Raw genomic sequence first — 27,213 nt, 5'->3', positions numbered from 1 at the left:
ATCACTTCTGCTGCAGATTTAACCATGTATAAACCATACAGTCTGTACATTCTTCTTCTAATCAGCTGTACTGTAGGTGCATTTCCACAAAAAACAACCCAAAACAACAAAACTGAAAACAAATCCCTTGTTTTAGCCAATATATATTCATAGTTTCCTTGTTTGGATACATTCAATGCTCAAGTCAGCGGGTATTTTATTTTTGTGTGGGAGAAAAAAGTAGAGTTGTAAAAGCAATAGAGAAAAAGCATGAATATAAAATGAGCTATTCATATGTATTTCAGATGAATTGTCATCTGCTCTTTGCACTCTGATCCTAGCTATTAAAAAATGCTGGGGGGATAGTGTCTGTAAAGTTTTTCAAGTTTCAAGGACAACAGGTCTAACCATGTACTTTATTATGCATTGGCTCATGCTTTTCTGAACCTTTTTTTATCACTTATATATCAGTGTTTATTTCCTACATGTAGGTTATAACTTTCTCTGTGTGGGATGGTTTTAATTTTTTTTTTTTGTTTATACAGAAATTCTGAAGCCAGCTGGTGCCATTTAGTGCTATTGGAATGCAGCTAACAGTAAAACACTGTGAGTTATTTATTACAATTTCACTGATATAGAGGATCTGTCTCTGGGGATTAAACCACAGCTGTTTTTTGGTGGATACACCCATACACATAATTATGAGGATGTATAGAGACACTGCACATGCATGTGTACAAACACTGCTAGAGAACACAGGCCCTCATTTTTTAACTAGGTATAGTCACACAAGATCAATCCCAATATATAAAATAATGAACTGTTACAAGCCACAGTACCATCACCAAAATTCCAAATGTTTTGGTGAAGGATTTCTATTTAGGGTGAATGTAAGTTGATGTCCTTTACTTGGACAGAGGGGTCAGGATTGGAGCAGCGTTCTGACATCACTCATAATTTAGCAGAACATCTTTAATTTAGTAATTTCACAGAACATCTTTACTTGCAGTCTTAGAATAGGCTCTGTACAGAACTTTGAGTAATCCACTGCTGACCTCAATGTTAGAGTCCAGCCTAATGCCCTTCTCAAGGAATACATTAATTCAGAAGCCAGCAGCATTGCACCCTGTGCATTTACCTTACCTTTACAGTGCAGGAGAAAATGCCTGTTCATGGGGCTGAACTTGGCACTGAAGTACGTGCACTGCTCCTTCAGGAAGTTACACGAGAGACACTGACGGTTCAGTGACCCCACTGTTGATACACTGGGGGAAGAAAATGATCAGAAACATTTTACATTGGAATAAAATACAACAAAGTAACCTTGGCTATGTGGACAGGATCCAAAAGCGGCCCAAAGCACCACTGGCACTGCAGTAATTCACAGCATTAGTAGGAAACCATGAAAACCTCACTAGCCTCGGGTTTAAGCACTGAATATAAGGTGATTTCCCCCCACACTTTTAAGTTACATGATTAAACCCTATAAATATTTTTATATAGTAAAACACAGTTATGTTAAATGCTTGTATTTAGATTTAACTTTTTAGATGTTTATAAAGGACTAGTGAAGATCTAAGGGGTAAAAATATTTTTTGTTAGAAATTTTTCCTTTTTTTAGAAAATAGCAATTTTAATTTTGAAAAGCTGTAGCAGTTTCTTTGTTACAGCTCAAGCATACTAATTTTTACACAATGTAAATGATTACCCAAGCACCATAGCACTTATGGCTTGGGATGAAGAAGCTGATAACACAGCCCCATGTAGCTCTTACCTGTGCAGCTGTCTTCCTCTTGGGGACTCTTCAGTGCTTAAGAAATAACTGTGTCCAAAAGAGGAAAAAATTTAAAACTCAGTTTGGTAAAATGTCTGATTTGGGTAGTGTTTAGAGAAGCGAGAGACACCGTAAGTAACATTTTTAAAAATTTAAAGTTCACAAACATCCATGAAGATCAAATAATTATATATAAACTCAAGTTCGAAGATTAAACTTAGATCCAATATACAGATTAGTTATTTCAGAAGCTATACAGTTTCCTATTAAAACCATGATGAAAACAGGATTTCATTATTTTAATTCCTGTGATGCCCAGGAGCTCCAGTAGCAACCAGGACTCCTCTCTGCATATTAAAAACACAGAAGAGAAAGTTTCTGCTTCACTCCAAGAGTTTGCAATATAAACCCAAATAGCAGGTAAACGTCACAATTAAATTATGTCACATATTACAATAAGTCTTATGAGATCTGAGAGCCTTTTTGAGCTGCAAACCAACTTTTTCTTCTATCTGCTTTGCATGGGTGGAAAGAGGCTTTGCAAGAACCCCAAGAAAAGCCCTTGGTGTTTCCCTGATGAGATCCCCACAAAGTTTCTGCTTGACAGGCAGAGGGAGGCCAAGGCAATCCCTCAAGTGGCTGAGACAGCCCTTGTGACATCTGTCACCCTCTCTGCAGCCTGACTGCATCCAGACTTCATTTTTACCCCGGGCCTTGCAGAAGTACCAGGAAATTCTATAGGGATATATTTTCAAAACCCAAAGACTTGTAAATAAAAGGTTTTCTCCAGTACCAGTGGAAAAGATGGGGCTTCTTGCAGCCTCAAAAAAGTTCTTGTTGAAATATCATTTATTTTAAAGCAAATGAGAATTAGATATGCTTGTGTATTTTTTGCCATGAACAGATAAAAGTGAAAATTAAACACGATCCACTGAAGTTAGGTGAAGCCTTCAGTCATTTTGTGTTAGTTCTAGACTCCTCCCCAAAAGCACCAAATATGCATTTCATCCACTCTCTCACTAAGACGGGCTGTGGAAAGAGTTCTCTGTGGGTGAGAATCAGGAGCTCTCATAATCTCTACAAATAATTTGAATTTATGAAGTTGGATCAGATCCCCCCACAACTCTGAGACCTCATGCAGTAAAGGTGTGATGTTTTATCAAGTACTAAAAATTTATTATGACTTCTTATCTGGATTCCAGGAAAGAAGTTACCACAATGTTATTACTGCTGCACTGTGTGTTGATTCCTTCTATTCTGAAAAATACAGAGTCAAGTGATATCACAGTGTGATTCTTTCCCTCTGCATAAAAAAGCTTTTAGGAAAAGAATGGCAGATGAATTGTCTTAAAACTGCACCTTATGAACTCAGGTGTGTCAAAGTTATGGTAATGTTCCAAAATGAAAGAAATATTGTTGTTTAATTTTTAGTTTAATGGATTCAACTTTAATAACTTGAATATTTTTATTAAAAAAGGGAATAGTGCTTACATCTTTTGAGTATTTTCATCATATGCCAGGATTTTGATAACTTCCCAGTTCCCTGATGTCAGGTGTCTCACACTGATTTGTTCACTTTTAGCCTGTTGAGAGATGGAAAACATTAACTTTCACCTTGCTACATTCTTCTTCGCCTGGCAGGATTGCCTGCACATGTCATTACTGATTACAGCTTTTTAAACTTTAATATGCAACATAACATCTTTAAACCACAAACATAATAAACATTTGGACAGGCCTGAACTTCACTTATCCTTTCCCTCTCATCTATAAGCTTTTTAAAGTCATTAAAATAACCTTTGCTTTCAGCACAATTTTTCTTTCAGCTGCCCCCATGTCAACAAATAATAGAAGCCAGGAAGGAATGCAGGTAAAACCAACTTTTTGGCTGGAAGTTGCAGCAGACTCTTTATCAGACACAGGTTAAAATAAAAAAAAAACCTAAGTGAGAAGCTTATCTGAGGGTGTTTCCTAGGACAAAAGGTAAAATCATGGGTCAGGCTATTGAAGATTAAAACTTAAACCCTCACATCTTGGACATCCTTTTTGTGGATTTTTCTATATTCAGGTTATTATGCTTGGCCTGGATATACATATTCTTACTTTTCAAATTCAAGATAAAGTTCATAAAGAAAAGAGACGTCTCAGAGGTGATACTCAGTGGTTACAAGGCCTACAAAAAGTCATAAAGGCAAAAATGTTGGCCTTTTTTTTTAATCCATGTATTTCTGACCTGTGCCCTGAGCTCCACATCAACAGCAGCAATAACTAAAAAGAAGCAAATGCACAAAGATACTCTATGAGACATGTTGGCAAGGCAGAACCAAGTCCCTTGGAACTGATCTGCTTCCTAACAGATCCATGAGGAAAGAATGACATAGCAACTCTATGACAAGCCTGGCAAGTACCAAATGAAATCAGGAGATTGTGCTAGGTGCTGTGCATCTGTTTATGATGAGGGCTCCCTGTTCAGGAAGATTCTGATATTCAGTGCTGTCTCCAGGAATGATCAAAATACATATTAGTGATTCACTGTAAGTGACTATTTCTTCTTTAGAGAGAGAGAAGCTGCAACTACTGAAATAGATATTTAAATATTAAGATCACAGAATCTAACAAGAAAGAGCAATAAAAAGCGTAGCCAAGCGTTAATAAACATGGTTATTTTTCAAGGTTACAGCCACAATACATAATTTATGAAGCTTGAAGAAAGTTATCCCCTTGATCCATTAAAGTTACTTTATAATTCTTGTTTTATGGTTGAAAAAAAAGAGATTTTCTAGAGTTGCAAAGCTCCATGAAAGAAAGTCTAGATACATAAGACATGATTCAATCCCATTTTGAGATTAGTTTCTTTTAAATATTTCATAAGTTACTAAAAGCATTTAAAAACAATAAACCACACATCCAACCCTCTCCATTCATACAGTAAATAACCTATGACAGACAGTAACCTTTTAGACAGTAACTTCTCCCTGCATAAAGATTTAATTAGATGTCTCTGCTAACACGCTTTGTGTCGACACATGCTTTTCTGAAGTGCAGTCAAAGAAATGCAGCCTGAAAAACACCAGAATTTGTTGTAAGATTGAGAAATCAGCCTCAGTGATTATATCAAGGCAAGCCATTAAAAATTGCTTCTTCATCCCTGCAAGTCCACGTTGGTTCTGACTTTCCTGCACATGAAAGCTGATTTCTGTCACTGGGCTGATATCTCTACTGAGTGGCACCAGAGAAGGAATGAGAATCCCAGGGCCAAATTCTAGAGTTACCCTTTTCCACCCCAGAAAGGCTGTGACCATGTGGGTACTGGTGATCTGCTGACTGCTTTAAATTCTGCAGGGCACTTGCTGTGCTGCTGTGGCTCTCACAAGGTGTGACAAACATCTAATGTGACAAAGGGCTTTATGTGCAACGCTTAATATACTTTTTATGCCTCTATGTTTGCTTTAGAAATAATGGACAATCAGATTAATGCAGTGTGTAAAACACATCATATAAACATATTTCCTGCCCTTTACTGCTCTGTATCAGCCCCATTACCACGCAGAATGTTGCTTACTGATGAATAATGGCTGATATCACATGGGATATTACATTTCCTTTTTCTCAGGAGCAGCTACATGCTTAAAGCCAAATTTGTCATTGGTGATAACATTCAGATTTGTTTATTCATGCTGATGGCAGGCAAAATAGAAGTATTTTCTAGTTTTGGAGCTGTGCAATACCCAGGACTCTAATTCCACCTAAATTCTGAAACGTAAGCTTGACTTTAAACATTATTCTGCTGGAATTAAAAGGTGTTTAAAAGTAGGCATGTATTATCTTACTGAATAGGAGTGGGCTTGATCTTTGCTTAAACATTTTCCTGAATTAGAATCAAGTTTCCTGGACTTTTCAGTAGCAAGAAATGTCAGAGCCTACAAGGTTAAGGCAAACTTGATTGTAACATCCTTGGGAATGTTGCAAGTGAACTTTCAGATCCAGATCATTATTATTTAATGTATTTTAAAGGTACTTATTCACACTGTGAAAGATACCAAAATAAGACTTGATTGATGTGCTGGTTTTGCATTGGAGCCACCCACAGAAGTGATTTTTTCTGTGAGGAGCTGCTGAGAGCTTCCTCTGTGCCTAGCAAAACCAGTTGCTGGCTAGCTTTGAGAATAAGCATGCTAATAAGCCAATTAAAAACTAGATTCACCTCTGTCAGATTCACAATTTAAAACAAACAAATGCCAGGAATTCTCCCATTTCCTTCCAGCCTGGGAACAGGTAACAAGGCCAGCCTGGCTTTCTTTTAGTTACTGTTAATAACATTTTGAGCCTGCTTTGCCTTCCTCCTAATCCTATCTCACAGCAGGAAATGAGGAAGTATATTCTAGTGGGTGCACTGGGATTTGGCCAGTGCTAGACCCACCACAACTGACTAAATGGTTTTGCTCAGGTGTGAATTTTTATGTGGTTATTATATCAATAATATACACCTTTACCAGTCTGTCATCTGAGTTACTGTTTTCTTTAGGAAATAGAATTCGACATGCCTGTGATCCCTTTTATCATCATGGACTCTTTCCTGATATATTTACTCTGGTGAATGAGTATCTTTGTTCTTGTTTCTTCAGGTTAAACTGTCAATTAGAGTTCTTTTGTTCTTGTTCTGTCTGCAGTGCACTGTGAACATATTTCAGACTTAATAATGTTCATACCAGAACACTGTCATAAAGGCAGATAACAAGAGCTGCCAGGCACAAATCTGCTATTTTGATGTTTGGGTACCTTGGTAATCCTTCCTATGTCATATGGCTCTGCTAAAGCACCTGGATTAATGATCTGATGATTTAAATAGATGCCTTGGAGTGTTCCGTTCCAGGGCATAATTTCCTTTATTAGTTCATCACAACTTCATACTGGTGACCTTCAAAGTCACACTGCAAATTTATCTTCTTTCAGATTCTTCTTTGGAAAAAGTAATGACCCTGGGAAATGGAAGCTGCTGAAAAATGTTGCAAAGGGTAATAAAAGAGTCCTAACTTTCACAAAAGTTTTAAGTTTGGGTATTGCCTCCCTTTACTGTTCTGTAAGAGCAGATTCTGGATAGACATTTAAAATGATTTGTTATTTAAAAATATGCATGTATAGTGTATTTAGAGAAGGTAAAATTAGCATTTATTCTGGAAGAAGTTATAAATACATCCCACTGCACTGAGAGACAAGCTGGACAGGACAAATGACCATGACACAAGTGTTCTGATGAAACTGAAGTTCAGGACTTTGCCTAGGCCACAATAAAAGTCCCAGATAAGCAGTAGGATATCATAAGCAGCCTGACCAGAGCCTTACCTGCACAATGAACATGGCTATGTGGTGGAACTCACCACGGCCACCCTGCTTCACTGGCACGGTCATGAAGAACTTACTGCCATCCTTGGAGAAAACGGGCTCCTCGTTCTGTAAGTGTAATAATATATTATTAATGCCAGTGTTAGTCTGGCACACTTCTCATTACACTTCTTAACAAAAGATCAACCTAAACATTTTTGTCTCCTTGGCTTTGCTGTGCTCAGAAGTCAGTTGGAGAAAACTTTCTTAGGTTTTAAGTATATTCTGCTAAGTTTACCAAGAATGTGGTGGCTAAAGCTGAATATAGCTCATACCATGTGCAATCCTGTCCTAAAGGCTGTTTAGAATATTACAGCCCTTGCATGACTCTCCCTCACAATAATCTCTGGTAATTACCTCTGGTACTCTCATTCCTAATGCAGGGGGACTTTCCAGGACAGTGTCTTTTACAGACATACAAATAATGACAGAGATAACTCCTCCTGCTGAGGAGGAGAAGAAAAGTTTCAATGGTTTGGACTCACTGAGTACATGTTTTTAACACCCACTGATTTTGATAAAGTCATATGGAAAAAATAAGCACATTGAATTGGTATTCTGAATCAGGGTTTTACCACAAACTGTAGCCTGATGTGATACCATCTCTCCCTGTCTAGCTTTGCACAGAAGTATTAAAGGAAATGGCTTGCTATAAAAGCATAGGGTTTTTTTGTTAAAATGATTTCTCATTTGCACATTGCAAAATGAAGCCTGAAATGTAGTTTAAATGGAATGTGTTTCATCCAGTTATTGGGCAGTTCTTCTGAAGCTATGAAAGTGGAATAATTGGCTGACATATTAGTTAAACATATTGTTCTGGGTATGAATTTAGAAATACTTTACTTTCTCATTCCAATTATAGCCCATATGACCTCTAATCTTTGAACTCCTGCTTTAATTTGGTGAGATCATTTTTAAATCAGAAACAAATCACAGTAAGTAGGACATGCCTGGAATGAGATTCATCTGGTCTGTCTTCCACCATCCCAGACCTGGGTAGTTAATCAGCTGTTCATCTAAATGCTTACTGAACTGAATCCAGACAGACCAGAAACTGAAGGGAATATTGCCTCCAAAACCCTCAGAGGTGTCTCAGGATTTTATTAGCTTATAAAGTAACACACAGTTAAATAAAAATGACAATGAAGCAATTATGCATTATGCACCCAGAAATAGCATATCTACTGTACCTGTTTAGGGAGCCACAGATCTGACTGCATTTCATATTTCTAAAAGAAAAAAAAAATAGGAAAAAATTGCTTTTATGGAATAGCTACAGATAAAAAATATTTCCCATATTCAGCAAAAGGTCTCTAGCTATTTAATGTTTTTTTTCTCTACTGTGTTACAATCTCCTCATCTCTTTGCTGGCACTTGCATTGAAACAAATGATAATTTAATTACAAAGTCAGCAGCTTTATTCAGATTTTTGGTAGAACATCACAGAACTAAGAATGCCATTTCAGTCCTTTCTGATTAGCTATCAAGAAGCTTTTCATAGGCAGGTCTATTTGTTTTTTACCTCTAGGCATCATCTGACAACTGGATATTTTAGGTCCTTCATCAACACTGGGCAAACAGCCAGAATCAAGCTCAAATTGTGAGACCTTTTCAAATCACAATCCTGTGCTTTAATGGGTTGTAGTGTGGCATTAGTGATGAGAAAAAAAAAATAAAAACAAATTATTGAGTTTTATTGTTCATACACATATATCACGATGCCATTTGAAAAAAAAAAACAAACCAACAAAACAACCAAATATCATACACACATTGTTGGAAAAAAAATATAATACAAATTGTCATAGTCACAGTGAAGTAATGAAGTAATGAAAATTTATTAGCTATAGAAGAATCTGTACATATATGGCCTGAAAAATGAAAATCTGTAGCTATTGCAGCAGTTGGTTTTATACATTCCTATCTGAAACTGAGGACATGTGCAACATCCTAGAGAGAAAAACAAGGTTTACAGCTGAAATTAAATGGTGTGATACAATGCTGAATTCTCACAATATTTAGTCTTTCCTCATCCATTGATGATTTCAAGAGCATCACCTTATCCCAGAGGGCGCAGAGTAGGAACCCTCCAGGAGGAGCCAGGCCTGGTCTGTGCTCCCAACAGTGAGAGTGCATCACTATCCTTCCTGAGCCCCCTAAAAATGTCCTTTGCTGCACTGTAAGTATTCTAGAGTGGGACTCTCAGTCTGTCTCTCTTACATTATGTCCTGGATTACAGCTCCCTGGGTACCTACTTCCAACAAATCCAATTGACCTTGGAGCACATAAAGGTTTCCCTCTCAGAAGCAGCTGCAGTGGTTCAGGACCAACTTTCTTAATAAAAAGACAAAAGGCCCACAGGAACCAAATCTCCATGGTCACAATCTTAATCCATACTTTGGGGATTCATTCATAGTTTCTGAGTGAGGAAAAAACACCCTGTAGTAGGCAGCAAGAGAAGAAGACAAGCTTGGAAATAATCTCTGACACATCAATATGACTGACTTCAGCAGCAGACACTGATGGGAGCCTTTTGACTCAGAGGCCAACATTAATCACTCATAACCATTTAAACTGCCAAATTATACCCTCTGCTTCGGAGCATCTGTTGGTACTGATATCAGCATGTACAGAAAATATTTATACTTTTAGCTGGTTCTGGGAAGAGATTGTGACTCAGAATGGGAAAGCAGCCAAATGCATTCAAGATGCAAGATTGACTGAGAAAATGGGGAGATGTAATGCAGGAGTGTCAGGAGTCAAAGTCTGGGTCCAGGGGTGGAATGTGTCTGGATTCAAAGAGGAAAATGTATTTCAGTTTGGCTTACATTCAAAAATGAAATATCCCTGTTGCCTTTCAAATTTTTTTTCTAAAGTTATTTAATTCTGTGATCAAATTTGAAGGAGTTATAAGAATTTTACACTTTTTCCTTAAGTGTATGGAAGCTGTGAGAGACAGAAAGATCGAAAATGAAACTCTGCAGGGGGAGAGAGGAGAAAGCAGTCAGCTGAAAATATCTGTCAGAGGACAAGCTTGTCACTGCTCTAGCTATATCCCAAGTACATGATGTTCAGCAACTGCAGCTTCCAATGAAGCTAATGAATGAACAAAGCTTAGTAATTCTGAAAATGTCACTCAAAGTTGCTAACTGCATGAACTCATTTCACCACATTTGGAATTTTCTCACATCCATTTCCTCCCTGTTGACTAATTATATTCAGCTTGCAACTACTGCATCTGCAAACTGATTTCCAAATATCTTTTTCTGAATATGAAAACAAAATGCAGAAGAAACCTTGAAAAAAGACCTTGGGAAAAAAAAACCCACAAAAACCAAACAACTTACCCTGGTACAAGCTCCAGTTGTGGTTTCACAAACTGTAAGGATGGAGATATTCTGAGCTCTGTTTAACCATCTCACCACAGCCTTGGTGTTGCTTATCCATTTCACCATGGTGATATAATATTCCCTAAGCAAAACATTTGAACACACAATGTTCAGATCATTGGTATTTCAGATTAGACTTTAGGAAAAAAAACCCCATATATACAGTTCATTGAAATGCTGAATTTGTACTGCCTGACAGTGCCAGTACTAAAGGATGGAGAAAATAACCCCAAATGTCCAGCATGTCTGTTCCTACCACTGGGATGGCTCAGTCCTTCAGTGTGATGTTCCCCTGGGAAATTTTTGCATATATACACAAACTTTACCAACTGTGAGACATATGCTTGCAAATACACATGAACTGTGTACTTTCCAGGTAGCTTAGAAACAAGCACTGAACTCCAGGAGAAGCCAGTATTTTCCTACAACAAATAACTTCAGATACACACATTTTTACAAAATAATCCAGTCCTACTGCCAAAGATAAAAAAAAGCTCTATAACATTAGAGTTCAGCTAGAGCCCACTTCATAAAATTATAAAGTAATAAGTATTTTACAACAGCACTTCTGGATAAAAGGGAGGTCCCTCTCACTATCAATGTGTTCCTGTTTCTGTTTTAACAAACAGCTCATAATATCAGCCAAATTGTCTGTCCCTCAACACCCCTGGCTGAGCACATGAGGCTTACACTGGGCTGGTGCTACGGAGGATTTGCCCCCCTCCTCCCAAGATGCTGCTGGGCTGTCAGGCTGGGGATGTTAAGAGAAGACCTGTTGCACTCTGTCATCCCTGCCCAGCTATTTCCTTCCCTTCTCCCCTGCTGCAGCCCTCACAGTCCAGCTGAGTTATGTGCAACAGTGGAGTCAGCTTGTCTGGAAAAAACTCAGGCCCCCTTTAAAACAAGGGGCTTAGCTTGAATATTATTAGGCTTTTAAACTATTACTGATAGAGACCTCATTACTCTTTGACAACAGGCTTTTAATTATACATTCAAAAGGCTCCTTGCTAGATCAGAGATGCTGAGCAGCACCAGCAGCAAAGCTGCACACAGGAGAGGCAGGAGACAGGAGAGCACTGCAGCTTCACCCAGCCTGGTGCTGTGGTTACAGAACAGAGATAAATAGACTTCAAGAAGTGTGTTCTGAGTCTAACACTTACCCTTTTTTTTTTTTTTTTTTTGCTTTAACAGATGTTTAATCTTACTGAGGGGCAAAAATGCATGCACAGGTAAAACAAGATCTACCATGACACCAGGTGACATAAGCAGGACAGCAATCAGTCTGTGACCTCAGGCTTCTCAGGCTCTATTGTACACACCTCCAGCTTCCTCACAACCCCACTTCCAAGAGGAAAAACTAAGTGCATTCTGGACAAAGAACTGAAGCAAGATATTAAAGATGTTTGTCACTGAAGAAAACCTAACTGTGCACATTAAATGGAAGCACCAAGGGGGAAACAGTAACTGCATGAAATACAACCATGTATCTGAAGGGAGATTGTCAGTCTTTTTGTGACATTAGCAGTGGTAAATTTTTCTGCGGAATGAAACTTTCAGGAGTAAAATTTACAAGTGTTATCCCTATCTTTTTATCAGAATAGCCTGAATAGGACTAGGGAAATATTATCAAGCATCTTTATAGGATCCCTAAAAGAAGAAAATGAATTTTTCATTTAATTTATTCATTGAATTTTTCATTGAATTTATTCAATCTTACATCAAGTTCCCAGATGCCCTAAAAATCAGGGAAACAGTTTTATGTCTTCAAAGGTCCTACACCAGACACAATTTGGGAAAAGTTAAGAATCTGAATGTTACTTTTTGTGGTTAACTAACAGAACCTCTTTCCCCTTCCCTTTGTCCCTCCCTTCCCATTTCTGTGGTTTCACTGTGCAGGAGTGAATCCCTCCATAACAGCAGGTGGGTATGACCTGTATAACTACTTCTAAAAATAGTTTAATAAATAACCTATAACTATTTCTAAAAATGTTTCTGTCCTCAAACTATATGTGATAATGAACCATTCAATTTAATTCTGTAATACTCCCATGACCTATTTACTACTAACTCCACAATGAAAGGGTTAGAAACACACTGAAATAAAATGACTTCTAAAGGTAGCTGCTACTTTTACGAAAAAAAGCTAATACTTTAGAAAAAAAACCACCTCCCAATCATTGCAAACTTCAAAGATTTTCACTCTAGAAAAGCCTGTTTAAAGCACATTGTTCATATCTCTATATATATTGATATAAGGACATATACGGGTTGATGACCAGTGTGAAGACTGTTACTGAAATCCTGAGTCAAATTCACAATTTACAGTAAAAATAGATAACAAATATACAATCTTTCTATGTTTTACTGCATGGAAATTATACCCTAATAGTTAAAATGAAGAAGAAACTAACTTTTTCCCCAGATTTAAATAGTTTTACTCATTCTCATGAACTAGCAAGCCAGAATTTTCATCAAATGAACAACAACAATATCTTTATCAAGAACTGGCAAAGATGCTCCAGAGATTTGGCTTCAGTTTCAAGAAGACGAAGAAAATTTTAAGATACTAACATTAGTATTTGAGTCCACTATTACTTTCCATCTGCTGAGGAGGCAGAATGTATCTGAAAACCCTGAAGTGAAACCATAACATCTGAACAACATTTTCAAGATTATCTTTATCTTGGGGATCTTTTCTTACACATTGCTTTTTTGCTTTACTTCTTTGCTCCTTCTGACATTTGAAGTTCAACTTTAATGTCATTAAGGAGAGTGAAGATGCTGATCTTGATGGCAAGAAATCTCTTTCAGATCTTACAGCAGTGCTTAAATTACTGAAGGGTTAGCAAGCAACAGCAGATTTTATTATGTTTTTCAGTACTGGCCCATCAATAGAAAGAAAATACTTCAAAATGCTCAACTCATCCAAAAAATTTCTCTTACTAACCCAATCACTAAGCATTCCAGTTGACACTAATAATTGCAAGGCATAATTAACTATTAAATTATTCCTGCAATAAATTAGAGTACCCCAGTTTATGTAGAAGAGAGCTACACCAGCCTAAGATTGTTTGTACCAGTTGTGAATAAGTGGCCACTGTTAACATCCTGATTGTTTTGGGAACAATTACCATAAAACATTTCACTATGAAATTCTATACCTTGACTTAAAGCTGTCAGGTGGCATCAGTTCCAGAGTATGTGCTGGTCCATACAGATTAACTACAAACAGCTTTACTGTGGGGTTTGTTTGACCTGCCTTTGGAAAAGAAAAAAGAAATAGGAGATTTAGAGGCACTGAATAAGTGACAGCTAAACAGACTCAGTTGTTAAAATAATTCAGTATCTTTATAATAATGAAAAGTAATTAAAGCTCAAGTATCTTAAATCTGAGAAATTAATTTCATAGTCATATGAATCACACAGATAAAGATATGAAGTATTGAGTGATTCTTTCACCTCCCTTTAGTGATGGAACACCCTCCTGTGCAGAGCAAGTGACCAGCACTAGAAGTGACTTTTCCCAGTTCAGTGAAGTCAGCTACCAAAACACAGCCAGTTCCTAAATCTGCAGGTAAATGCAGCCTCCAGCTAAGCCTTTTTCACATTCTGTTGCTCCTTCTTCTGAAAAGCTGCACTACTTCAGTCTTAGATAGCATTCTTCCTCTCCCACCTCTCTTTTTCTTTACCATTTTCCCTCACTCTTCCTTCCCTTGGTTGCTGAGCTGAAAATCTCAATTTCTGACCTGCACCAGGAGCCAGCTGCTTTGGCAGGCCAGCTCCCAGGGAAACAAAATGCTTCTTGTGGCTAAAGGGGAATAACATGGCAGTTTGATAGATATCCACTAGGAAGAGTCTGATAAATCTTGAGGGTCTACAGGGAAGTGGGAATCATCCTTCTCCTATGACATGGCTTGTTGCTAAGGGATGCTCCTGAGATGAAGAGAAATCAATGGAATTAGGAAGAGAAGCTCTGGAGGGCTGCAAGGAGGGGCTATTGGTCCCACACCCCTGTCCTAGACATGCCATCCCCAAGTTTCAGCTTCATGTCACAGGAATTACACTACATAACACCCTTGGCATACAAAGCATGAAGTGTTTTCCTCAGTGGGGCTAAGCCGTGTTTAATACCGGAAGGAAAAGGTAAAAATCACCGATTCTACAGATTTACTATTGTATATGACAAAGTTGTATACTTGGCTCTTCACAGGCTGAAATACACCCACAAATTCCTGTTAGAAATTGGGCTTATCTCAAAATGAAGTCCAAATGCTGTGTCCACTCATTTCTGAGTGGTATGGAGGACAAGAAAGCGGCATTTGTGTGTTTTTAACACTGCTAGGAAAAAAAAAATTAAAAACTTTTTTTTTTTACAGAATAGATTCTGTGTGTATGACATGTACACAGACACAGATAAGCATGTTCCAGTGCTCACAGAAACACGTGTGTTTCATTTTATTTTTTAATCCTAGTTATAGTTTTCTCTGATGGTTCCACTCTATAATAAAGGCCAAATCTTTTTTTGTAATCTCTGTTGCTACACGACCAGCTTCATTATCAATTAATGATGTTTAACGAGGAACTAAGTTTGCATTAAATGGAGACATTAAATAAAGATAATGTTTCTTCATTAATGAGATTACTGAAGTAGTATTGTGTATCACTTTTATGCTGAATTGCTAATGAAATAATGTTACTCCTTGCTCATTTACAAAGCTGACTTAAAAATATTCCTTGTTTTTTTTCTTTGCTCTGTCACTCAAGGCATTTTGCCAATGCAAGTAATATAAACTACCCCTAAAATTACTGTTGTTTCATTATTTCAGAGTATTATTTCATAGCACAAATATATTCTATTTATATAATGTAGGTTACTATTTCATAGTACCTGGTACAGTCTAACTGTTCAGCCATCAAGAATAAAGTTTCCTCACCAAAAAGCAGTAGAAGGAATAGCAAGGTAACAGGAATATTTTCTAAAGCTCTCAGTAAACTTGCCCTGAAATGCCAGAGGAGTACCATATAGGTGGACCTGTCAGAAAGGAACCCAGACACTTTGTGCAAGGGCTGAATAAACTGATCAGCTGGAAGATCAAAACAGCAGATCTGGAGGCACCTAACCAGAAAATCCGCAGAAAATGAGAAGTGATTTCAGGCATTACCCCTGTCGGGGCTGTTCTTTCACTTTCCAAAACAAATCTAAAAAAAAAACTTCTCTAAATCTTCTAAAACACTGATGATTCTATTTTTTTTTCTCTTTTTGATGGCCATGAAAATATGTTACTGCGGCTTATCTTATTCAATGCCAGTCTGTCACATTTATTAACAAGAGCACGATCTACTCAGATCTCTGTATGTGTGAAGAAACTTGCCCTGAGCTCTGCACACAGCATCTGACTCCGGAGCAGCTGGGGCTGGATCTTTTTCCTAGACAGTCCTTCAAATGCTTTATCTTTCTCTCTGAGGTGCTGGATTGATTTTACCAAGCCAAATATCAGTGATGAAATTACTTAAATTAGTTTCTCTGCTGTCCCCTCACCCGATAATTTCTTTTCAGGTATTATTATCTACTGAAAAAAAAATTATTTCCTGAAAAGCATCATGAACAAAACCAGCCTCTGTTACTTCTGGAAAAACCCTTTCCACGTGGCTGAGCATTATGAGTGACCACAGAAGAGGAGGTGGGGGGTGTATTCCCATGTATCTTACCTTAGGAAATGGATACTGCTTTCCCTTTGGATACAGTTCACCTCCCGTGAACCTGGGAATGACCATGTTGGGTACCAGAGAGTCATTGATGGTCAGGAAGGCCAGTCTTTCCCCATCTGGAGACCACCAGTGGGCAATGTGGGAGTGGAGAAGTTCCTCTGCAAAACCAGATTTCTTTAGGCTCCATGAAAAAATTCACACACAGTGTCCAGCTTGTTCAGCTGGCACCAAGTTGCTCTCCCTGTGCCAACTTGAAATGTGTCTGTTGTAATTTCAGTAATTTCACATCATCCTGGGTTGAATGGTTGGATAACAAGGAACATTGAAGGAGCATTTTCCTCAAATGCATACTTCCACTAACATCAATAAATCATCTAAATGTGAAAGATGATTGTTACTGACATATGCTTAGTTCTACTGCATTCCAGTACGGGTGTTTACTTAAATTTTAAATAATTTAAAGCAATCTGGGGGTTTGGGGTATTTTTTGTGATTGCCAGTTTTTTTTCTTCTCCTCTTAATACAGAACTTCAGTATATCTGATTTCTCTGAGTTGTGGCACCTGATAACATGCAGATCTTCACGCAGTCATATTTATGTAATCAATTTTGGAGTGCAATATTATGATTTTCTTGTCAGTCTAGTGGACAGTTTTAAGTTTTGGGAAGTTCAGTTCTTCTGGAGTGAAACTTTCTGAAAATCTGAACCAAACATTTTTTTTAATCCAAATTTTATTTGCTTTCCAAATGAATCCAATTCTCCAAGAATGTCACTCAATGTTTTCTTAAATTTATTGTCAGTGTATATCACAGTCAAAAGAAACAAACAAGAAGCAACCACAGGCACAGAACCCAAACTCCTGGAATCCCAGCAGCTCTTGAGCAATTCCAAATTCTCCCTGTACAAGTCTTCAGCTTCCACTTGTGAAAACACTTAGAATTTTCATTATGTATTTGATATGCTGGCCTGCTTAGTAAGGATTTTTTATTTAAATCTGAAGAATTTGGCTGGAAAACTAATTGAGAATAGTGTACTAGGGGAAAAGGCCTGACTGCATACCTAATTGGAGAGCCTACCTAACAAAACTACTTAAACTGTCAGTAGAGACTCTCCAAGTTGCTAATTGGATTCTGAGGGTTCTGAAGCAGCTTAATGGGTGGAATTATCTAAGTTTAGGTTGAAATGAAGCTGGGACCTATATTCAAAGTCATATATTCTGGGTCATGCTTCTCTCCCTAGCTGGATAACTAAAACCTTTTACACAGGAGAAGAGCAGAGAACGAATGGTGAATATCAGATAGCAGAAAACCACAATTATGTTTGCTTTAAAATATTACTGTTTGCATTTACACAAGGTTATTCACACAAAAAAAAAAGCTATTCCCAAATGTTTTGTAAGGTAAAATGCTAATAATAATCTCATGAAAAGATAAAAGAAAACAAATGGGGTCAAAGGAGGAAGAGTGCTTGATTCAACTGAAAATCTCTCAACGGCACCTGGAAAATATTCAGCCTGCTCAGCTTCTGATGCTGTTAAAAAACTGCTGAAAGTGGAGCAGTGCTCCAGGTTAATGGGAAAGGAGCAGTGTGTTCCTGTGCCAACAGACACTGGGGTTCTCCAGCATGTGCAGTCTCACCCTGACTTCCATGGTGTTCAGAGTTGAGAAGAGCTCACTGCCTGCCTGCAGATTAAAAGACTTGGAAAATAATGAGCAAAGAAGGATTCTTCACTGAAAGAAGGCTTTAGGACATGATTCATGAGGAAAGCTTTGGGATCATCTCCCACAACACCTCCGAAACTTTCTAGTCCCAAACAAGACAACTTTTGCCTCTCCTGGCTGTCACTCTTATTAACTTATTAACTTATTGTTAACTCTTATTAACTTCACTTTGTTTTAGCAAAACTTGATATATTACATCAACTTCGATGAGCTATGTCTGCTTAAATTCTTCAACCTGCATGCTGTCATGTAAGATTTTAAGATTATTAAGTGCATATAAAATTATATTCCATTTAAAAAATGTTCTTTTTTTTTTTTGAAAAGTGCTGCCACATTAAAATATTTCAAAACACTAAAGGAAACCTTGGAAGTGAGTAGCTATCAGATACAGGCTGAGGGATGCAGATTATCATTTTAACTTCAGAGTTCACTTGGACACAGATTTGGGAAAAAAACCCACAGTGAGCTGTTTGCCCGCAACTACTGCAATGGCAAGAGGTGTGGATAGACCATTTTTAAGGTGAAATTCCATGCTGTGGGGCATTAACACCATTCCTAAAAAAAACTCTTCACACAAGAAATTCTATACCTCAGATAAATGAACACCAAGCTATTTATCTATAGAATACATGAGTGCCATAGAAAGAGGAACTGAAATGTGTAATAATTTTAAGCTGTTATACCAAACTAGATAATCTGCTCCTTTTTTAATTTTTTTTTCTCTGAAATTTATCATTATGTTAAAAGCATTTTGGGTGCAGAGAGAAACATTCTGTGGCTGTAGAAGGCAGACTGAGCTATCCCCCACTCAAATCTGGGTGCCCTTTTCTGTGGGGATGTTTTCACTGTAAATGGATCATCACTGCTGTCCCTAAAAGCAGCCAACTGAGCCCTTTCCCTGCTCACTTTTACATGCTATCAAGAGTTCATTTGCTACATTCTAGTTTGAAATGAATTCTTCTCTCTCAGAAAACACTGCTATATGCACATCAGCAGCCAATACAAGGAACGAGCAGATACAAAGGCAATCTTGCAGGAAAATGAGAAGGGAAAGGAACAAACCCACCCTGAACATTTTCTGGAATGAACAGATTTGTGCTGTTGGGTCTGTACAAGGACCTTGCATCTGTTTTTGTAAACAGATATATTTGTCCAGCTTACCTTCATATAACCAGTCCGTAATTCCATTAAAAATAATTCCTTCTTTTCCTGAGGATGTCAGGCGCAATGAGCTGCTCTTTACATCAGGCTGATAGTAGATGTTATTTTCAAATATATAAATCTGGGTGAGGTAAGAAAGACGGAGAGAAAAAGCAACATTTTGGTAAATATAAATGAATGTTCAGCAATGAATACATAATTTCCTCAGGCTCAAAACAGTCTACAGAATAATTCAGCATGAGTTTGCACCAACATTGTCTTCATATTTCATTTTATTATAAAATTAGACAAAATAAACAAACTTTTAATACTTATGGCAAGCAAATCCTTCCTTTGAAATTGTCTTTCCAGTTGAAATATTCCTATTCATGTTAAAAAAATATTATTACATTCTACCAAAATCATACAGGAGACAAGTTTTACAACAGCTGAATGAATAAAGAAATTTTCATCTGGTTTTCTAACTGTGAAATGAGACACACTTCTGCAAGGACATACAGCAGAATACATACATCATAAATATAAGTTACAGCTTTATATCAGGGTGTGAGAACACACTAGAAAAGCAAAAACAAATAGCAGCTTGCTTTTCTCAGCTTGCTGATGACTTCTGATTGACACACCAATGTTTTACCTCAAGTGTACTATATAAAGACTATGCACCGCCTCAATTCACACTGAGAAAATGCATCTGTGACAGGACTAAAGAAGCCAACTGCCACAGAAGTTCTTGTTACACCATTTCAGCACTGTACACTGATGATATACAGCGTCTCAGGGAGTGTAACAGGAACTAAATATATTTCCACCAAAGACTATTTAAAAAGCCTGATCATTTATCATTCTCTCTTACTTCCAGAATACATACTTATGGGAAAATACTAACCAAAGAGCAAAGTTTTATTATCACTATTACTGCTGTTCCCTTTCCTTCTAAATTACCATCTGAAATAGGTTTCCCTATGAGTCCTCAAACTAATGATTTTTAGCAGTAGCCATTTCATGATTTCTGCTGCAGAAAGTTGTAAAGCTGAGGTTTTTTTTACATACAATGAGCAATGCAATGATTTTAACCATTACTGGGAACAGAGAGTGGCTTGGAAGTACATCCTTTATGGCCAGATAGCAAAGCTTAGCAGTGAGCTCAAATCTGAAGCAAAAATAGATGAACCAGTTTGAACAATCCAAAATGTACTGAGCTTTATATTGGTACAAAGAATTTCTGGGAAGCTTATGTATCACTCAACATCAACAGCAAAAGAAAACAAGCATGAGAGAATGCTGCATGTATCAAATGCTGGATGCTTTTGAAAGAACATCAACAACCTGTAATAACATAACATCCTGTAATGTGCATTTCCACACTAAAAATGCACTTTTATTTCTAACATAAAAGAAATTAATACAAGCCAAACCAAGGCATGGTTAACTGCTTATAAAATAATTTAGCCAAGTATTTGTTATTTATGTCAAATAAAACTATTGCTATCAGACTCTATTACAGGTAGACTAAGTAGTGAACCACTCTAATGACTATTGCTTCCTATGAAGCAACTTCTTATTGAGAGCTGACAATCTCTTTTTATCTAAACAGCAGCTTTCAAGAGGTTACCAAAAAAGCCTACTTGGTCAAATGACTCTATTTTATTTAATCTTCTTTAATTTAAAAAAGATTAATTAATTTTTGAAGATCAGGAGTATGATTTTTGCTTCCCTCCTCCCTTTTCAGGCTGTTAGTGTTCTTAATCATGAAGATACCCACACTGCCTTGTCTCTGCAGTGAAAACTTTCATTTCAAAAGATCAGTGACAAAGTACAGGATTAAGAATTACTTGTTTTATGACTGAACCCTGAGAAGGTTTTTAACCCTGAGAAGGCTTTTAATCCTGTTATTGCTATTTATCAGGCATTGCTAATTCCATTTGACAGATCCCAGTTAAGTAAACATCTCTGAAGGATACTCACTGTCGTGCCACTGATTGTGGCTGTATCACTTTTATTCCTCATTCATTTCATGAAACAGCTTTGTCTCCATCCTAAACCAGTTTTCAGTCACCCTCTGAACATTCTCAGTCTTAGTCTACTCTATCATCCAAAGTTTCCCCTCTTTCCTCGTCACTCCTCACACGACTTTGAAAGCTGCTCCAAATCCCGATTTTTTTCTTGAATGTACCTACTTGAACATTTTAAAGTTCTTGAAAAGCTTCAAAGTCACACAGCAGCTCTGTCCCTAGAAAGCCTTGACCTCACTGATTATTGAATTTAACATTAAGAAGGAAGAATTCATGTTCCTATGCAGAACATTTATGAAATACAACCATTCATGTTCCTCAACACAACCAAACTGCACAGCAGTGCACATGGATGAGTGGCTGGAGCTCTGGCAAGTTCTGGCTCTGCACTCAGTGCCTGCAGCATTCCAAAAGATCTATTTCCCCTGACTGTAAATCATCTTAGAAAGATTCACCATTATGGTTGGGCATTTAATCTCATCTGTAATTTTGAATTTGTGCTGTATTTCAGGAGGTGCTATTTTCCACAGGAAGCCCTGGACTGCTGTGTGCACTGACAGAAATGCACCCTTCCTACAGCGACAGAGCCTGACCCCTGCAGTAAGAGCTGCATTCCCCTCCACCTCTGACCACGCCAAAGGGCTCGGCTGTAACTATTTAACCCATTCACCACTTGGAAATAACTACTTGGGAGCTAAAATGTTGATTTCTGCAGCAAAACAGGCAGCAGAGGTGCAACAGGGGTGATAACATTACTCTGAAGGCTCCTTAGTCATGGCCTGGGAGGTTCTCACTTCTCTCTCAGTGGCACTGGATTCAATTAAGCACAAGGACTTTGTGCACCTACAGAGACCAATCTCCCATCAGTCTGCAGCCAAGAAAGGCATTTCCAAAACGCAGACTCACTGTGAATTCTCCTTCCCAGTAAAATACTTATATGATACAAATCTACCTTACATATAGCTCTATGATACTGAAATTTTAACAGATCACCCCTTGAAATTAATTCTGTTTTCAAGATTGTGAGTAGATTCTGCTTGCTTTCACTTTGTACTTGCAGACGCAACAACAGCCAGCAGCTAAAGTTGGTGTCAAATTTGAAGTGGCTTTAGGAGGAAGACACTGACTTTATTTTATGTGAATTATCAAGAGCCCACAAACTAAAAATAGAAATGGAACTATTCCTGAGCTGAAACACGCAAAAAAAATTCCAGCCCCAGAGGAAGGGAAGCCCTTAAATGCCAAGCCCTCCCCTTCCTGAACAATACCTGAAATCCTTTTCTTTAGTTCATATATTTTTCTCTTTCTTGATCAATTTAAAAATCACCAATGCTTTCTGATGAAACCTCCTTACAATTCTGCTTTATGCTACACTAAAATTTACTTCCAATCTTTTTTTTTTCAAAACACAGAGACTAGATGAAAATTTTTATTTTTTAAAAGACTGCTGCTCCTGCTGATTACTTGCTGTACAAGAATACCTGGAAGTTGAACTTATGAGCCACAATTTGGTTTTCAAAATTGAGTGAAAGAGAAAGAAAGTGGCTGGGAGAGAACTTAGACAGCTACTTTTCCTATAAGGGAGACTGAAATTTGCCAGCACTGCAAGGTAGATAACAAATCATGACCCTGGGATAAAAATAATTGATCAGAACAAAAAAAACCAAAAAAATCCTTGGAGCACAGTCTTGCAAACACACGTGCCTTACCTGACTTCAGCAAGTAGAACTGAAGATGTGCCCAAAGGTTTCCAGGAAGGGGACACAATTCATCACCCTGTATATTGTGTTTTGAGCAATGTCACATAAACCAAAATTTCCCTTGCTCATCTCTCTCCACACAGGTATATGGGAGCAAGTAATAGTAAAAGGTTTTTCTTAGTATACACTTGGGTCTATTTACTACATCACAAGTACTAAAATGTTGACTGCAACTACTGAATCTTCCCAAACTGCTAAAAAAGGAGTAGCTAACTGTGTATCAGACAGGTATTCTCAAGAATACATCAGTAGCTTTGTGCCCAAAAAGCTTTCAATGCTTTCAGGTATAATGATAAGAAAGTAAATTGAAAAAGGCACAAAGTGGAACCAGGATATGCTACTGTATGTGGAAATTATTATTACATGTTTTTTAACCTCTTCTATCCATCTTTCATGAGTATTCTTAAAACATTTAAAGCAATTTTTAGCTGAGACTCTCAGCTAATATTGCTGTAAATGGGGATAAATGTCAAAATCTACTACCTTCAAAATTATGTGACACTGTGGTTTCTTAGAGATTTTGCACATCAAGTCTTAAACCAAATGGAGAAAAACCTCACAGAAATTCTTTAATTATTTTATTAAGTATTTTTCAATTAATGAAAAACACCTGAAAGAATGTTTTGGCTTAGTGAGATATTAATTCTTGGTAATGATCACATTTATTTCCACTGACTGTGAAGAATTTGATGCCCTGCTTGCTCTACTTCAGCATTAATCCTCAGCACAAATCGCATTCTTCCACATCTGGCATCCTCTAAACCATTTTTTCATAAACCTTCTTCTAAATGAATTCTTTCCAAAACACTTATTTACTGTTTGCAGCATGTTTCACAATTACAGGATTTGCTTTCAGGCTGAGGTCTGGAGCAGAGCACCCAGTCCAAGGTAGCTGCAGATGGCTGACAGCTGTGAAAACAGAGACATCCACTCCCCAGCTGAACAGCAAACCCAGTGCCAGTAGCTGGAGAGGCCCCCCATGTGTCTTTAATCATTTCAAACACTACAGGCAGACAAAAGCTAAATTACAGAAAAATACTCCACTTTTTCCCTTTTGGTGCTCCACTGAAGCCTCCAGCATGGTCCATCCACACTGAACCCCCCCCCCCTTGTGATTGCAGGGCAGCGTTTCAGTGACAGCACAAGCCTGCTCTGCTCCAGCTGGGAGCAGCAGCAGCTTGCCCAGAGCTGCTGCAGGTCATTCTAAAGCCCAGTTTTTTTTAGGTGGAAGAAAAGCAAATCTGCTCTGCTCAGCTTGGAGAAGAAGAGACTGGGAGAAGACCTCACTGCAGATACAGCTTCCTTGTGAGGGGAGAGGAGGGGCAGACATTGATCTGCTCTGTCCAGTGACAGGACCCAAGGGAACAGCCTGAAGTTGTGCCAGGGGAGGTTTAGGTTGGGTATTAGAAGAAGGTTCTTCCTCCAGAGGCTGGTTGAGGACCAGAACAGGCTGGAAGGAAAGAAACTGTGGAGTGTGGCAACAGGTATTGTTTGCCGTTACATGGATTCATTGGGATGAACGCCTTGTTCAAGGAAAGTGCCAACCAAACTCTAAAGCTACAGAGCAGATGCAGCTGGAAACAAAGAAGTCACCTGTATCTATAAATCTTTGGTATAGAAAAAAAAATAAATCTGTGCAACAAGCACTGGTACAGGTGAGAGTTCTACCCATGATGCACAAAAATCATCAGATTCTTCCACAGAATCTCAGACCAATAATAGACAAATAAATACTCCAATCTGGAACAACTTCAGCACTCCCACTTAATACCCCAGAGAACGTGACAGTCTTCCCTACCATTCACACTGAAAATACGAGCTATGACAGGACTAAGAAATTCTTGATTATGCCCAGAGGGAGACCTCCAGGCATTCAGGACATGCTTCTGGCACAGATCCCTGCTAATGACAGTGCTGAAGACCTCACCCCACAGGTCTGAGGAGGAAACCAGACATCGCACCTCGGCCTCTGACGAGGCAGCCAGACACTGCCCCATGGCCTCTGAGGAGGAAACCAGACATCACCCCATGGCCTCTGAGGAGGCAGCCAGACATCACCCCACAGCTCTGAGGAGGAAACCAGACATCGCCCCATGGCCTCTGAGGAGGCAGCCAGACATCGCCCCACAGCTCTGAGGAGGAAACCAGACATTGCCCCATGGCCTCTGAGGAGGCAGCCAGACATCACCCCACAAGCTCTGAGGAGGCAGTCAGACACTGCCCCATGGCCTCTGAGGAGGCAGCCAGACATCACCCCATGGCCTCTGAGGAGGCAGTCAGACATCGCCCCTCGGCCTCTGAGGAGGCAGTCAGACATCGCCCCATGGCCTCTGAGGAGGCAGCCAGACATCGCCCCATGGCCTCTGAGGAGGCAGCCAGACATCGCCCCACGGCCTCCTCAGGCAGCCCAGCCCGGGCTGCATTCCTGTGTCACCTCAGCAGGGACACACAGCTCTGTGGGCGGCACAGCGAGCTCAGAGCCCAGCACTCCATGGAACAGAGAGCTGAGCTCCACTCATGGCTCTGCAGAGGGCTGAGGACGTTTCTGCTGCAGAAACCAGCGGCAGCCACCCCGTGTCCCACACGGCCCACCCGGCCCAGCGCACATGGCCGATGGCTGCCCCTCAGCACAGGCCCCGCCAAACCTGCTGATTCCTCAGCATTCTGCACAATCTCACCCCTCCTTGTGACAATGCTAGCCAATTAGCTGCATAATTAATTCTTCAAAAGCTTCAAGATGCTTTTCCATCTGGGCTTGCCTCTGACCATTTGTTCTGTCTCCTGTCTTACCGTACATTAGCTAGGGCCAAGTCCAGCTGCCCCCCAGTCACATCATGTTGTGATACATTAGCTAAAACTATATTTTCTTCATGCAGGAAAAGCTTGATCTTTAATGTATAGGTTATATTTTATAGAATTATTAGAAGTTAGATTAGCATTATTATCAATGTTTAGATTAGCATTATTATCACTGTGTTAGATCTCATTGGTTGACAATACATTTACACTTAGTTCATTGGTCAGTACATGGTATTTTGCACATTTATCAAGCTTTCGTATTTTTACTTAGTTTACATCCTTTTTCTACTGATTCTCATGGAACAGATTGTATTATTTATACAGGTGTGCTTGTTTTTCACCCTAGGAATATATTGTTGTGTTAATGAATTCTCATTTTCAAGATGTTTTCGTATGGGAATTTGTAAGCTATTGTTAGCTTAGCTGAAGTAGCAGGACCTAATCTATATTTTATAACATTTCTTTTATAACATTTTTACCTGTCTGCAACAAGATCATTCACTAAGATTTCCACATGAACTATGTTTTTTTCACTAACAACCACTAATAAAAATAATATCAGCTATTCATCAGCAGAACAAAGTCAAATAAAGGATATTTTCTTAGTTGCCCTGCAAATATTGTACTTTGCTCTTCAGAGATTAAACCATGACTTCTCCAGTTTCAGGGGCAGTGCTAAGTTTATACTGCATGATAACATGTATGCACACATATATATTGTACATACCCAAAGAGTTGATGCCTTTTTGTTCTAGAACATATGGAAAGTCCAGCACAAAAATGGTTCTTGCACAGAAGAAATAAATAAGTGGCATAATAAATGAAATAATTAATTTTAGAATTATTTTAAAGTAATTTTTATTCTAAAAATTTGGTCTCAATTCCTACTGTTGCTTTCACCAAAACTATGGAAAAATGCAGATATCCATTGACTTGTAAGTTCCTTTGACTTGTAAGAGATATTAGAACTAACTCTGGATTGCAGGAAGAAATTAAAATCAAAGCCCTGCATCCACATCAAGACAATTTCGTTGCCAATTTTCAACAGCTGTAGTTAAGGTAGCAAGTTTGGTTTTCACTCAAGGATTTAAAGTATTTGTTTCTACCTTCTGGTTCACAGATCTGAAAAATTATAGAAATAGCTCCACTTCAGAAATTTACAATTAGTTTTCACCAATTAAAAAAAATGCTGCAAATCACCCATAGGATGTATCAATGCAATAGCTTTCAAATGAATACCTTGCTTGGCATTTTCTCTACCACTATTCAGCATCCTTCAAAGTTCTGATAGACAATTTTTTTTCTGAGAGCCACCGATTACGTTATTTTTTAGTCACAGTGTATTATCTGCTCTCTTCCAGTCCAAACCGAGCAAACATTTTCTTGACATCTGTGATTTCACTTACAATACTCCTGGGACTCACAAATTTGAACTGAGATTGTCAGACCATTATTATACCCACTGTTACAGAAGATGAGCACCCCTTCCTGCCCTTTTTCCTTGCCAAAATCTTATTTACTTGAGGC

General features: G+C 38.4%; 1 protein-coding gene across 1 annotated transcript in view; it reads right to left on the bottom strand.

Annotated features, from left to right (window-relative positions):
- Positions 1 to 27,213, bottom strand: part of DPP10 (dipeptidyl peptidase like 10) — a 202,318-nt gene that overhangs the window by 22,773 nt on the left and 152,332 nt on the right. The window contains exons 7-15 of the mRNA XM_005415744.2: positions 19,116 to 19,236; positions 16,234 to 16,391; positions 13,686 to 13,783; positions 10,483 to 10,606; positions 8,326 to 8,364; positions 7,097 to 7,204; positions 3,245 to 3,336; positions 1,754 to 1,801; positions 1,123 to 1,244 (exon numbers count right to left, since the gene is read on the bottom strand). Of these exons, the coding sequence (XP_005415801.1) occupies positions 1,123 to 1,244; positions 1,754 to 1,801; positions 3,245 to 3,336; positions 7,097 to 7,204; positions 8,326 to 8,364; positions 10,483 to 10,606; positions 13,686 to 13,783; positions 16,234 to 16,391; positions 19,116 to 19,236 (910 nt within the window). The remainder of the gene's footprint in view (positions 1 to 1,122; positions 1,245 to 1,753; positions 1,802 to 3,244; positions 3,337 to 7,096; positions 7,205 to 8,325; positions 8,365 to 10,482; positions 10,607 to 13,685; positions 13,784 to 16,233; positions 16,392 to 19,115; positions 19,237 to 27,213) is intronic.

This window comes from Geospiza fortis, unplaced genomic scaffold (genome assembly GCF_000277835.1).
Source record: "Geospiza fortis unplaced genomic scaffold, GeoFor_1.0 scaffold112, whole genome shotgun sequence".
NCBI lineage: Eukaryota > Metazoa > Chordata > Aves > Passeriformes > Thraupidae > Geospiza > Geospiza fortis.
Note: the sequence above shows the minus strand (reverse complement) of the source record. Positions and strands in the feature narration are given on the sequence as shown.